The 15,320-nt window shown below is 42.7% G+C and overlaps 1 protein-coding gene and 1 long non-coding RNA gene across 2 annotated transcripts in view; one reads left to right on the top strand and one right to left on the bottom strand.

Moving 5' to 3' along the window:
- The window catches only part of MRPS6 (mitochondrial ribosomal protein S6), a 64,045-nt gene extending 48,930 nt beyond the window's left edge, over window positions 1-15,115 (top strand). Inside the window, exon 3 of the mRNA XM_082395123.1 lies at window positions 14,553-15,115. Coding sequence (XP_082251249.1) covers window positions 14,553-14,742 — 190 coding nt within the window. The 3' untranslated portion in view covers window positions 14,743-15,115. The remainder of the gene's footprint in view (window positions 1-14,552) is intronic.
- Window positions 1,899-14,546, bottom strand: LOC309630197. Its single transcript, XR_014245523.1, has 2 exons — window positions 12,308-14,546; window positions 1,899-12,260 (listed from the first exon to the last, which is right to left on the bottom strand). It is a non-coding gene; the product is annotated as an uncharacterized lncRNA (long non-coding RNA).
- Window positions 15,116-15,320: the final 205 nt, after the last annotated feature.

The raw sequence follows: 15,320 nt of genomic DNA, 5'->3' as shown, positions 1-15,320 counted from the left end.
AGGTGGTGTGCAGGTACGTACCCCAGCCATGTTGTGTTGCAGATGGAATGCATTTATGCTGACTCACAATAAGCTAATCAGAGCCCCAAAAGAGGTCATGCCAGCAGTAACACATTATTTATAAGCTTTTGATTGTGGGAAACTTTTCTCATCAACTTAAGCACTGTTTTCCCCTGGCATTTCTTTAACTTTCGCCTTTAAAACACCTCATTGAGCAATGTGTTGTCCACCTACTCAGTGCTTCCTTTGTAAATATGAAGGTTGCAGATAACAAGCAAAATGTACTTCTTATTACTAATGTGTATAACCAGAGCCTAAAATCCCCAATAGGAAAATGGTTTTACCTATTCCAGCCAATTTTAATCACAATTTTAATCACAAAAGTAATCGGACTTTTTTCTCACATAGTATATAGCAAGTTCCTCAAACATGTCAAGGATTTGATTTTATAGAGATACCTATCTTTGTAGAAATTCTTCGAGGTCAGTTTGTTTGTTGGGTTGGTTTGCCGCTTCTCTAGGCTTATGCCCAAGGTTTCTGGTTTGGAGGAAGAATCTTATTTTGTTGGGTTTCCTAGAAGTAGGTGATAAAGAAATGGGAATCAGTTTTTAGCATAGCAGGGAAAGTCCAGGACTAGGAGACTTGATTCTCCTTCTGGGGCTCCCTGCTGTGTGACCTAGACCAAGTCACTTAGCTTCCTTGGATACTGAACTCAGGTGGTCGTTCTCCCATCCACTTTGTCACAGTGATCAAATGAAATAACCTCTGAAGATGTGCTCTGCGAACAGTACTGGGTGTTGTACGATGCCGCTTTTAGTCATGTGGGGCGAGCAGCCTTGTGCAGGTTTGCTACATGTGATGGGCCCGAGTAAAGTCACACCTCACGCCAGGCTTTCTTACTGCTTGTAAACCTTCTGCCGAGATGTGGCACAGACTGCACGTTTCTTTTTATTGCTTCACCTTGTTTTGTGCTAGTGTTCAGCTTCTTGAGAGCACCTCTGAAGAGTGTGCCTGCGGTGTTGCTAGGCAACCTGAAATGCTCGGTGGCTTATTCCTCTCCACAATCATAACAACAGTAAGCGATGGAGACTGTGTGTATAACATTTTTTTAAAACTTAAACCAAACAAAGGGGTTTGGTTTTAATAGCAAGGCTATGAATCCTTTTGCCTTTTTTTTTTTTTTTTTAAGAGAAGCATATAAACTTTGGCCAAGAGTTATTAGCCAGGTTCTGTGATGGAAGGCACTGAACAGGGAGAGAAGGCAGTTTCCTCATTATGTGCTTTCAGGGATGCACAGTAGGAATGCTTTCTTCTGCCCCCTTTCCAAGTAGAGGATTCGACCTTGTTGAGGGCTAGTGTGACCAGCATCCTGGAATTTGCATCTCTCACAGTGCGTGGGTAGCGCTGCTGCTGCTGCTGTGAGGGCCACGCTTTGAGAACTGCCGCATTAACTCCTCTAGTTTTCAGGCCTCTGTGTGCAGTGCTGGGGTAGGGTGGTATTCTTTCTCCTTTATGGATGGAATAGACTCAGATCTGGGAAGAGCTCACCTGGAATCAAGCCAGAGCTGCTGACAACACCAGACCTACATTCCAGATTCCTGACAAGGTGCCGGTGCCCCACCAAGGGCTGTGTTGCCGTCACTTAGTTCATTTATAGTTAAGGATTTTATTTCTGGGTGGTTTTTCTGTTTGTTTGTTTTTTTACTTTCAGACTCCTCAGAGAAGGAGAAGCAGCATCCTTAAAATATATCATACTGTGTCTATTATACATCAACAGAAAAAGGTGGTGCCTAGCCCCAGTGTGGGAGGTTCATGTTTTAAGTTTGCTTTTCTGAGGATAAATCAGTATCTGGTATTTATTTGCTTGAGGTAGTGTTTTCCAAAGTGTGGTCTCTGAAATGCTAGTGATACAGATATGCTCCACCAAAAATGGAGGGTGTGTGTGATCAGTCAGATGTGGGAAGCCTTAAAAAAAAAAAAAAAAAAAAAGTGAAAAGAAGGGACTTTCCTGGCAGTCCAGTGTTAAGACTCCGAGCTTCCGCTGCAGGGGGCGCGGGTTTGATCCCTGGTCAGGGAACTGAGACCCCACGTGCTGCACATACCGTGCAGCGCGGCCAAAAAAAAAAAAAAAAAAAAAAAGATGTGGGAAGCCTTGCGTGATCTAATCCTTCTGGAAATTCACAACACACCTTAGCGTATAAATGGTGAGAAGCCCTTCCATAAGATGCCCTAGTTTGTCAATTTTACTTGACCATGTCACTTTTGTTTTTGTAACACTCATTAATGTTCTTCACAGTGGCTTTTGGTAAATGAGACGAGGGGCTAGTATAGTTGGGAGTTCCCTGGTTTGGAGATTTAAAATTGAGTGGCATGTCAGATGACTGCGTTGTGGAGCTTAATTAAGTTTAGTCTGATATTCCCTTAGCTGCAGCCGGTCCTCCCACTGGGGTCACTAACCCCAGTGATGTTTGTAGTAGGCGTTCTGTTCACTTGTCAAATTCTTTTTGTGCACTGACATAGCCACAGAAGGCATTACAAGCATGTATGAAGGAGACTATGTGCCAGGTTAGGTGCTGGGAAGGTTCACTTTTATGAAGTGGTTGAGAAGAAACAGGGTGGACTTGTGTGTTATGCATTTATTAGCGTTCAGAAGTTTTTGGCTCTTTTCAAACAGCCCTGGAGGCCATGAAACGTATCTGTAATTGTGGTGGGGCACTGGTTTGACTCCTGAGGTTGATATGTTGAGAGCCAGTTTTTTAGCTGGCTAACGAGTGAGCCCTAGATGCCCTCCATGAATCCACATTGCACTGTGGTGCTGTTGGTTTTAAGTGTTGCTTTTACATTTTGTGGGAAGAAGTGGTATATCCTGGTGGTATTCCTAGGTCTCAGGATGGTTCTTATGATCGTTGTGGTTCTTGATCTCAAGGAGTTTTCACTTGAATCAAAGACATGCCTGCATATGGCTAACCTAGGCACCAGCCAAGCGGGTGTAAACACAGGGGCCCAGCACGGAACGGTCCCTCTGACCGAAGCTGACAACCAGGCGTCTCTCTTGCAGTTACTTCCATCATGTTGAGTGACTGCCTCCCATCTCACCTCCTTCCCCCAAATCCATACCCCTGCTACACACATGCCAAGTAGGCCTGCCCGAAAGAAGAATGGACTGAGAGAGTGCTTAGGTAGGAAAGATAGTGCTACTTTAGGGTTATTTGGGAAGCTTTCCAAAAGGAGGAGGTGGTACCTTGAAAGTGGTACCTGGTGTTTATTATTATATCAAGTCTGTTACCAGTTTATGCCAAAAAAATATCATCATTATATTCCAGATATTAACTTAGTCAGTCCTGACTTTGGGAACAGGTTACATTCCAGGAATTTGTCTGTAGGTTTATTGTTTATAACTGGGAACCTATTTTCCCATTGGAACAACTTGTTCCCAGGCTGATCCACAGAAACTTCCTTAAACTCATAATCTCTGAGGGTCAATAGAATTGGACGAGTCATTTATGTCCCCTAGGGACAGGGAAGAGTTGACCGGATGCCCTGTTGCTGTTTGGGCCAGGTTGGGATGGTTGGGTCTTCGGACCGTTTTTCCCGATGGAGGCTTCTGGCCTCACTCACCACCCATTTCACGAGGCAGCACCTGGAAACCACTGGAGCATGATTAGGAGCTGGGGGTAGAGTGGGGGGTTGGGGTGGGGATGGTCTTAGAGGGGCTGGGATTTATTCTCAGCTCTGGATTTGCTTTGGTCTCCTGGGGGCCCCCCCAGATTATCTTTCCTTTGTGCTTTCACATGCTCACCTTTGTACCCTCATCAGCTCTCTGGGAAAGGCAAGGTTGTTGCTGTGGAAAATTCTTTCTGTGTCCCTTGGTGTCTAAAAGGGGACAGTGTTACATAGGCAGAAGGGAGTCAGTGCTCATTTAGACCCTTGCTCAGAAGGGGCAGGTTTTTACTGACTCATAGTATCAGTCACCCTCTGCCAGAACTGCCTCAGCATCTGCCTCCAGGGCTGCACAGACTGGTTTAAGGCTCTCTTTCCACTAGATGGGGCTGGACTGAGACTAAGAGGGATTTCTGGTGCAGGAGGGGGAACCTTAGAAGAAACCGTAGTCTATGTTGCAGCGATGGGCTTGTGCCTGTTTGGAAAAGGATGCCCCACATTGCTTTGACTCTTTTTACCACCTCTGCTTTCACGGCAGTGCGATTGGGCTGACTTCAGAATGTGTGTGTATGAGAACTCTTAAGTAGTGAAGGAGGTTTTTCTTGCCTGTTTTGTCCCTCCTTTGTCTTCCCTCATGCATTTAAAATGTGAATAGGTGCTTATAGCAAAGATCTGCTGGTCTACATATAAGACGCCCTTCTGTTTACGGGTAAGCAGAATGATAAAAATAACTGGCTCTGTGGTGAATCAGTGGAATTTTACTGACTTGCTCTCCAAATGTGTCTGCAGCTAACTCCAAGAGTGCTGGCACCCTCTCTAGAGGAGACTGATTCTCCTGTGCAGTTTTCTCGTTCGCTAACGTTTCCATGTTCTTGTGCTTTCCTGCCAGCGTTAAGCCCAGGCCAGCACCCTGACGCCGCTCGTGTAGGTGCTTCACGATGGGGTTTCAGGGCAGGGCTGCTGTGTGGCCTTGGAGGTTTCTTTTTAGTGGCAGGGTCCCAAGATTTGTGAGAATTCTGCAGCAGGTTTGGTGGTTTTTAAAATGTATGAGACCCAATGGATTTTAAAAAAGGATTGGGGCTTTTCCATGCAGAGGCTATCTTGGTTTTAAGGAGAATAATTCACTGCTTCAGTGAAGCCTGAATCCAGCAAGGTTTAACCGATACAGTCTAGGAACTGGCATTCAAACGGATCTGTTTCCTATGTTCCAAAAGGCTTGAAGAGGCTTCCTGGCTGCAAATCCCTCTCCTCTCCCTCCCCCACCCCACTCACGGGGAGCCACTGAGCGCTTCAGTGGAAATTTCCACTCGTCTGCGAGGGGGAGGGCGAGGCTGTGAGTGAGTGTGTGACGGAGAGAGACAGACAAAGAAAACTCACATTCAAGCAGGCACTTTCTATGGACAACTTGTAACTGTAGGGTGAAGACAGAAGTGAAATAAAAACCAAATACAACCTTTAGCGTTTAGGAGCGTTGCAAGAAGCCACTGGCGGGGGGGTGAGGGCTGGCAGGCTGCAGAGCCTTGTGTCAGGAGGCCACTGAGTGGTTTGCTGGTCTTGTTGCCCCGAGAGGAGGGCAGAAAGGACGCTGAGGGCTGCTGGCTCCCTCGTGAAGCCGAGCTGGGCATGGAGAATGCTTGGCGGCACTGGGCTCGGTCTGTCCTGGGCGAGCCCTTTCTCTGCGTCTTCTCAGATCTCTGGGGGGGGTTTCAGTCATGCAGTGGAGAGTTTTGTAGTGCGTGTCTTCAGAAATACAGAAAGGGTTAACTGCCACCTTCAAGACCACGTGGGCAGTTCTGCCTACGAGATGGTTCCCTGTTCCTCCAACTTTTGAACATGGGACTCTGTGATGAGAAATGCACTAGTGTACTAAACCTTTTTTGTCCTTTCTCTCCTTGCCGGTATCCATCATTTCCTTGCTTCTACTTCTGCAGAGTTGGTGCCACCTAAAATTCAAGTGGTTTTCTATAGAAAAGAGAGAAGCTGATGTCTACCTTGCGGGTGAAGTGATTCTATAATGAGAACCACATGTGGGACCTTGAAATGTCAGCACCACTGGGTTTTGTGTTGAAGGCGAGAGCAGTGCTTACCCTGGCTACCTGGTGTGCAGAACCATTTCACTGGTGCTACTGGACATGTGGTTGAAGGTGCTGGGAATGTAGACTAATTAGATTTGAGATTGCTAAACTGGATTTTTCCAAAATGATTGGTTCATATATTGATTTAATCACTGATTAAATGTGGAGATTGGAAAACTGGCTGTTTGGAGAACTTGATTTTTTTTTTTTTCCTTATTGGAATGTCAGCTTTTGGGCATGTCTAGGCAGTTGCAATTATAGTCATACTTGTAAACTACCTTGAGTGAGGAGCTCATCCTGAGAATGGAGATACGAGTCTACATGTTAGACGTGTGACGACGTTTGGTCTTGTGTGTTGATTCTGCGTAGCTAGGTTAGGGGGAGAAGCAGACGTTGTTACCTCATTGTGGGATAAAGGTGGAGCAGATGCCTCTGGAGATGCCGAGCCCCTCTTTTGGCCCCCTTCCTTTGAACAGCAGCTCGTCTGAATTTCAGAATGGCTTCTCCATGGCAGATTTCAGTGGGATGTAGGGAGTTCCGAGGTCGTTTTGTCAACCTAATTCCTATTTTTACAGGTCTGTTATGGACCTGTGCTGTCATGGGAAAGGGATCCTTGCAGGCTTCAGAAGCTGCCCAGACCTACAACTCCAAGTAGGCTGTTTCTGGGCTTCACTTCTCATTGTCATTCCTTAGGTCACCTGTGGTTAGAAAAACCCACTAATATATATAAAATAGATAACTAACAAGAACCTGCTGTATAAAAAAATAAATAAAATGAAATTCAAAAATTCAAAAGAAAAAAGAAAAACCCAGTAGCTAGGAGTCAGGTGTCCACGACCGCCGCGTCATTTCCACAGTCTCCTGCGGGACTGGGAGACGTGTGCAGGTCTTGGAAGCCTGGGTTTCTGCTAGCACTGTGGCCCCTGTGACTTCTCTCCCTAGCTGGACTTAGTGTTCCAGGGGGTCAAGGCCATGTGTACCTCATCTTTTTAGTCTCCTGAGGTTTGCCCATAGTAGATGTTCATTGACTGGTTAAGTTTGCCCAAGATAAATCAGTGAGAAGAGGAATATATCCTGGCGGTAACCAAGAATTGGTCAGTGCATCCCTGTGTGGGAAAGCCATAAAGGACTATTGACCTGTGTGCTTGGGCTGCTAAGGCAGATAGAGATTGTCCTGGACTCCTGCTTGTTTCTCTCACAGTGGGGAGGGACAGCTTTGTTCCCTGGGAGAGAGATGTGGAGGTAAGAGGTTAGCTATTTTTTTTAATTAATTTATTTTATTTTATTTATTTTATTTTTGGCTGCGTTGGATCTTTGTTGCTGCGCCCGGGCTTTTCTCTAGTTGCAGCGAGCAGGGGCTACTCTTCGTTGCGGTGCGCGGGCTTCTCATTGCGGTGGCTTCTCCTGTTGTGGAGCACAGGCTCTAGGCACGGGCTCAGTAGTTGTGGCTCACGGGCTCTAGAGTGCAGGCTCAGTAGTTGTGGCCTTAGTTGCTCAGCGGCATGTGGGATCTTCCCGGACCAGGGCTCAAACCCGTGTCCCCTGCCTGCACTGGCAGGCGGATTCTTAAGCACTGCGCCACCAGGGAAGTCCAAGAGGTTAGCTTTCAACTGTGAATGTAAGGTTAGCTTTCAACTCTGAATACAGTAAGATCTGCCCATCTCTGAGCCGCTCCTAGCTCCTCCTCTGTCTTGGTGGTGTTTCCTTTTTGTGGAAATTTCCACAGTGCAATAAGGAGCATGGGAGTAGAAGCAGTCTTGCCCACATGAGCCCCAGGCGTAGATCAACAGTGTGATAAGCATGAAGTGACTGTCACAGCTGTGGTTGTGGGCACTAACCCATTTGCATCTTGGCCAGTGCTTTTGTTTGGGTTTGGTTGCTGGATGAGTGTCCTGACTGGTAGAGGGAAGGCAGAGTAGCTAAAAGAAGGTAAAGGCTGGAGGGGTTTTGGTAGTAACAGAGCCTCCTGAAGCCAAGCTTAGGGTTCCCAGACCTTTTTCTAGTGCGTTTCTTTATCCTTGAGAAACTGCAGAATGCCAGTTGCTGGCTAGCAAGAGGTGTATTTGACAGAGTGGGGGCTGAGGGCTCTGTAGTCTGGATCCTCTTCTCCCTTTGTGACCTGGTGCAGATCAGTTCCCTGGAAAGCAGCGGAAGGGGTTGGACCGCGTCGTCTTCACGGTCCTCTCCCCGTTCACTGGGGTTCTGTAACCCAGTGATCCCAAAGTTCTCTGTGGCTTCTCATGTCCTGGAGTCAAAAGATGTACTCTTAGCATCCTGGCTGAGGCCACTTAGTAGCTGAGTGACCTTGAACTAATGACTTAATCATTATAAAATTCAAAGGAGATAATGTGTAGGAAACCACTTCGAAAACTGCTGGTTGTTGCTGGGGAGAAGGCTGCTGGGCCCACACCAGCACCCAGCACCACTTCCTCTTGCACTTCCTGAGTTGCCACATGGAGTGGAGCTTCCACTTCCTCCTCCTCTTCCTCAGGAACTGTTTAAAAGAAAGTTCTATCTAAGACACTTGCCTTTTCATTTCTGAGATAATATCTGGCCTCTAGTTTCCATCCTTGGGTATTCTTTTTACCCTTATCACAAAATGGTATCCAGAAAGTTTTGGGTTATTTCTTAGCATTATTTGGTGAATGCCAGTGTATGGAGGGTACTGCTCAGGAAGACTGCACGAGAATTGATTTGTGGGCAGATGAGTTGCTTGTTGGCTATCGTAAACACACTCTCTCTTAGAAACATGTTTAGACTCAGAGGCTAGCCCACAAAAATACCTCTGTGGTGTAGTAGAATGGAAAATGGAAGAAGACAATGCTTGCTGAACCCCAGATATGGTATCTGAGTAACTTGAATACTTGACCATAAAGAGGGGCAGGCTTAGCTCACTAGAGCAAGAGACACCTGTGTACTCTGGAGGGAGGGGATGTGGAGCATTTACAGGGCTGGCAGTGGTAACTGCCGGGGTGGCTGTGTGCCCAGAGCATGTCAGGCCCTCGCTAAGCATGTCCCTCCATATATTACCCTGTGTAATAGATGGCATTTCACAGTGCACTACCTCCGGCTATCAGGGCTTTAAGTGGAGTAAAGCAAAAGAGGAAGACACGTCTATGGAAACTAGATGAAAAGCAAGGAAAGAGGAAGGAGCTCAGAGAGGGTGTATATGTGTTTAAAGAAAAACTGCCGCTATAGAATGAAGTATTGTGGGATGTTAACAGACAGAGGGTGAGGTCATAACTTGTCCATGGTAGCTAGGCAAGACATTTTGATGTATACTGGATGAAAGAACAAATGGATAAAAAGGGAAGAGAGATGCTGGAGGCCATGTTGAATGAGGGCGTTCGCAGCCCTGGCCACCAGGCGGCCATAATTATTGGGGGTTGGAGGAGTGGGAAAAGTGCTGGGGGTTGGCAAGGAGAAGGTAATTTAAGGTCGATTACACTTATTTTTTAGGCTCTAATTCAGAGCCTTACTCAAGGTAAGTAATCAATAATTAACCATTGAACAAACGAGCAGTTCTTAAGTTGGGTGATTGCAACCATAGTGCCTGCTTTGTGGCGTAGAAATAAACAAGTAGAATTAAACCTTGGAAGATTTGCCCAGGTTGGTGTGTAATTTTCAGAGTAAGCCCAAATGGTGGTCTCATCATTGAGCACACGTGCAAGGCAGTGATCAATAAGTTTGCCAGGTCGTGGAGGAATTGGCATTTTTATTTCATTTCTTGAAAAACCCGCGGCGTTTTCATCAGCTCATCATCACCACTCTATATCGAGTCATTCACCAAGTCCTGCTCATTCAGCTTCTACATACCATTTTAAAATCAACAGCTTTGTGGAGGTATAAATGACACACAATAAACTGCACATATATGTAAACCCATGAAATCACCACAATCAAGATGATAAATTGGTCACCCCTAAAGTTTCCTCCTGCCTCTTGTGATCCTTCCTTCCACTTATCCGCCATCTGATCTCCTTTCTTTCACTATAGATTAGCTTATGTTTTCTAAAATCTTACTTAGATAGAATCAGACAGTATGTACTCTTTTTTACTCTAGTTTCTTTTACTCAGCGAAATTATTATGAGATTCATCAGTGGTATGTATTAATAGTTTATTCCTTTTTATTGCTGAGTAGTGTGCCATTTTATGGATATACTACAGTTTGCTTATCAGTTTACATGTTAATGGATATTTGTGTTATTTCCAGTTTCGGGTTGTTACAAGTAAAGCTGCTATGAACATCGATGTAGAAGTTGTTCTGTGGGCATATGCTTTAATTTTCTTGGGTAAATCTAGGAATGGAATGGCTTGATCATAATGGCAGGTGTATGTTTAACTTTTTAAGAGACTGCCACACTGGTTTCCAAAGTTGGCTGTATCATTTTGCATTCCCACTAGCAGTGTATGAAAGTGTCAGTTCCTCTACATGCTCACCACACTTGGTATGGTCATTTTTTAGCCATTCTAGTAGGTAACTCTTCGTGGTTTTAGTTTGCATTTCTCTAATGACTAGTGGTATTAAGCATCTTTTCATATGCTTCTTCACCATTGTATATCTTCAGTGAAATGCCTTTTCAAATTTTATGTCCATTTTTAAAAATTGGTTTTTTAATTAAACTTTGAGAGTTTTTAATATTCTAGAAATAAGTCCTTTATCAAATATGAGTTTGCAAGTCCCAGTGCATGGCTTGTCTTCTTATTATCTTAAGTGTATCTTTCAAGAGCAGTTTTTAATTTTGATGAAATCTAAAGTATCAAATTTTTCTTTTATGGATTGTGCTTTTGGTGTCATGTCTAAGGAATCTTTGCTTAACCCAAGGTCACAAGGATTTTCTCCTGTGTTTTCTTCTAGTTTTCTAGCTTTGTGTTTTATGTTCAGATTCGTGTTCTAGTTTTGAGTTAATTTTTGTATATGGTACAAGCATGGATCAAAGAGCTCATTTTTTTGCCTATGGATATCAAATTGTTACAGCACCTTTTGTAGAAAGGACTACCCTTTCTTTACTGAATTGCCTTTGCACCTTTGTTACAAATCAGTTGTGCATTTGGATCTATTTCTGAACTCTCTATTCTATTGATCTATTTGTTTATCTTTATATAAATACCATACTGTCTTGATTACCATAGCTTTATAGTAAGTCTTGAAATCAGGTAGTGTTAAGTCCTTCAACTTCATTCTTTATCAAAGTTGTTTTGGCTGTTCTTGGTCTTTTGAATTTCCATATGAACTTAAGAATCAGTTGTCAATTTCTAACAGAAAAGTCTTAGGATTTTGACTGGGATTCTTTTGACTCTTTACGTCAGTTTGGGAAAATAGACAACTAAACAAGTTGAATCTTCCTACACCCATGAACAAGGTATACCTCTCCATTTATGTATGTTTTCTTTAACTTCTTTCAGCAATGTTTTATAGTTTTAATTTACAAGTCTTGCACATCTTCTGTCAGATTTATCACTGAATATTTAATATTTAATTTCAAGGTCTGATTATTTGTTGCTAGTATATAGAAATACAGTTGATTTTTGTTTATTGATCTTGTATCTTGCAGCCTTGTTAAACTTACAGTCTGGTATCTTTTCCATAAACTTCTTCAGATTTTTCTGTATACACGATCATGACATCTGCAAATAAAGACAGTTTTACTTTTTCCTTATCAACCTGGATGCCTTTTACTTCTTTTTTTCTTGCCTTATTGCACTGGCAAGGCACTTCAGTAAAATGTCAGATAGAAGTAGTGAGAGTAGACGTTCTTGTTTGTTCCCGTTCTTAGGGGGAAAGCATTTAGACTTTGACCAGTTAGTATGATGTTAGCTGTAGGTTTTTCAAAGATGCTTTTTATAAGGTTGTAGAAGATTCCTTCTTTCCCTAGCTTGCTGAGAGTTTTTTATCAGGAATGGATATGGGATTTTGCTAAGTGCTGTTTTTTGCATCTATTGGAATAATGATCACATGGTTTTTCTTTTTTAGTTTGTTAATATGGTGATTTTCATTGATTTTCAAATGTTAAGCCAATCTTGTATTCTTGGACTAAATCCTACTTGGTCAGGATACATTGTCCTTTTTATATATTATAGTAGTCAATTTGCTAAAATTTTGTTTAGAATCTTTTCATTTATGTTTATGAGGGATGTTGGTCTGTGTTTTTCTTTTCTTTTAGTGTCTTTGTCTGGTCTTGGTACCAGGGTAATGCTGACTTCATAGCACAAGTTCAAAAGTGTTGTCCTACTTTCCAGACCAATTTGTATCAGAATTGGTATATTTTTCTTAAACATTTGGTAGAGTTTGCCAGTGAAACCATTTGTGCCTATAGTTATCCTTGTGGGAAGGTTTTTAACTACAAATTTAATTTCTTTGATAGATATAGGGCTATTCAGGTCATCTGTTCCTTCTTGAGTGAGTTTTGATAGTTCGTATTTTTCTAGGAATTTCAGTTAGGTTGTCAATTTATTGCAAAAGTTTTTTTTATGATATTCCCTTACCATTCTTTTAATATCTGTAAACTTTGTAGTTGTTTCACCTTTCTCATTCCCAAATATCGGTAATTTGTATCTTATCTGTTTTTACTGATCAATCCAATTGGAATTGTATCAGTTTTATTGATCTCAGTGAACTAGTATTTGGTTTCACTGATGTTCTCTATTGTTTTTCCTGCTTCAGGGATTTCTGCTCTGATTTTTATTATTTTCTTTTTTGGTCTTACTTTGCATTTAATTTGCTCTTCTTTTCCTAGTTTCTTAAGGTGGAAGCTGAGGTCATTGATTTGAGGCCCTTCTTTTGTCTTACGTAGATGTTTAGCGCTGTAAGTTTACTGCTAAGTACTGCTTTAGTGGCATTCTCCAAATTTGATGTGTTGTTTTCATTTTCATTCAATTCAGAGTATTTTGTAATTTCCCTTTTGATTTCTTCTTTGACCCATAGGTTATTTAGATGTATGTTTAGTTTCCAAGTATATGGGAATTTTCTCAAGATTTTTCTGTATGACTCAAATCCCTTTAGATGTATTGAAACTCATTTTACGGCCCAGAATATGGTCATCCTTGGTAAATGTTTTGTATGCCCTTGAGAACCAATATGTATCTTGTTGTTGTTGGGTGGAGGGGTCTATAAATGTCAGATCCAGTTGGTTGAGGGTGGTGTTTGCTTCTTCTGTAACCTTGCTGGTTTTCTGTATACTAGGTCTTTGATTACTGAGAGGAATGTTAAAAGTTTCCACCTATAATTGTGGATTTGTCTCTTTCTCTTTTCAGTTCTGTTAGTTTTTACTTTCTGTATGTTGTAGCTCTGTTATCTGTACGTACACGTTTAGGAATTTTGTGTCTTCTTGGTGAGCCCATCGTTAAGTGTTGTCTCTTTTTTCCCCTGATAATTTTTTTTGCTTAGAAGTCTCCTTTGTCTGATATTACTGTAGCCACTTCAACTGTCTTTTGATTAGTGTTTTTGCATGATATATATTTTTCTGTGCTTTAAATTTAATTATTTTTACTTGAATAACTTTCCCACTAGGCTTGTGAATGGTCACATGGGAAGTTGGGAATTTTTCTTACGAGTTTTGAACCCTCTCCTTGTGTAGAATTACACAAAATGCCATACTTTTTCTAATAATGTTCTTCCTTGCTGAATTTGTTCACTTTTAATTTGGTCTTTCCTGCTTTCTGTGAGAATTCCACGTTTCATGCCAACACACCACTGTGAAATACTTACTGTGGACCTGATGTACGTTAGCCTATGCTCAAGCTGCTGGGGATGTAGCAACAAAGTCCTTCTTCTTAGGGCAGTTATATTTCAGTGGAGTGAGACAGACTGTAAACACATATACACTGTGTTAGCGGTGATAAAGTGCTATGGGGAAAAAAATAAAGCATTAAGAAAGGGAGGTAAGAGGGATGAGGCTGGGTGGGCGGGGCAGAAGGGCTCTCTGACAAGGTGACTTTTGGACAAGACGTGATGGAAGTGAGGGATGAACTCTGTGGAACTAAGGTGAAGAATATTTCTGGCAGAGGCACAAAGAGTGCAAAGACCTAGGATGGGAATATGCTTGGGAGAAGAGTGTGGCTGGAACCAAATAAGTGGTGTCAAAGGTCATCTGAACCAGCTGGAACATTGTAGAATTCTGAAATACTGCCCTGAAAACTGTCCTTTAACAACACCGTGGTCCAAACCAAACAGTACAAGTGAGGCTTCAACTTTTGCAACAGAGCACGGGTGGGGTGGGCAGGGAGTAGAGACACTTCTTCCTTTGCATTGGCATACGGCTAACTACTGATAAAGTTATTAAGACTGAAGACCAGTAGCTGTATGAGATGTCTGTCTGTATTAGTCTGGTCTGAGTAGATGAATGTTAAATTCTTTCTGTCACCCAAGATTCAAGTAGTTTTCTTTTTGTTCCTTGTCAGTTCTTGAATGTGCTGGATAGTCTTGGATGAGTCCCAGGCCTTTCTTAACCTTTTTCTAGTTTATGAAGTATGGCTGATGGTTCTTACTCTGTCTCTTAGGTGCATTAAGTCACTTGTAAAATCCTTTGGAAAATTAGAAGACTCATAGATGTTTTCACAAAAAGCATCAACTAATGGTTTGAAAAATTCAGTGGAGTGTAATGGGAAAGGCCGTAGGAAAAGGGAGGTCGGGCACACTACTACACTTTGGTTTAGCTGGTCAGCTGGCGGTTTCTATTTTGACAAAGATGTGTATGTGTGTTTGTGGGTAGTTGATGTCTGTATGTGGAGAGGAGTAAAACAAAAACATTGACCAAGATAGTGAGATTGCTGTATTTCAGAATGCAGCATATTCACAAATTTTTATTTTATTGCAGGTATTTCTTGGTGGATTTTTACGCACCGACAACAACTGTTGAAGGCATAATGGAGCACTTGTCTCGAGACATTGATGTGATTAGACCAAATATTGTAAAACACCCTCTGACCCAGGAAGTGAAAGAGTGTGAAGGGATCGTCCCAGTCCCACTTGAAGAAAAGCTGTATTCCACCAAGAAGAGGAAGTGAGAAGATTCACCAGATTTTAGCCTTCTATTTAATTCTCTCACTTTTGAGCACCATGGATTAATAACTTACCAGCTTGATCTTTATGTAAGAGGGTGCTTTCAGTGCCCTTTGATTTTCTAAGGTACTTTTAGTTCTTGGTCCCCTTTGCTGTGAGAAGTCGGGGAATGGCCTCCTTAGAGCCACTTTGTAATATATGGCATCAGCGCTCCCTGCTCGACTGCGTTTCACGAATGTAATTTGTCAGTGAGGACTTTGCCCTGCAGCAGCACTAACACCGCTTTGAAGAGCAAAGATTATAAAAACCACTTTGGATTGCACGCTAGTCATTCAGACTGTATACCACCATGCAAAATAAAATTTTAAGACCATCGTATTATATGAGTAACTTTTGATCAGAGTGAAAGTCTGTGATTTTAAAGAACTTTTGCCTCTTCACCTCCCCCAGCACCGTGCCCCATCCGAGGCCTCACAGCTCCAGTCTGCCCAGAATGCTGGCAGCGTGTGGGCGGGGCTCCCGGTTACCAGCGCAGGTTCAAGACTGGGAGAAGCCAGGGTGAGGGCAGGTGGGATGTGTCTGC

The sequence above is a fragment of the Balaenoptera borealis genome (assembly GCF_965194805.1).
Source record: "Balaenoptera borealis genome assembly, chromosome: 5".
NCBI lineage: Eukaryota > Metazoa > Chordata > Mammalia > Artiodactyla > Balaenopteridae > Balaenoptera > Balaenoptera borealis.
The sequence above is the reverse complement of the archived record's forward strand: the minus strand, read 5'-3'. Positions and strand labels throughout refer to the sequence as shown.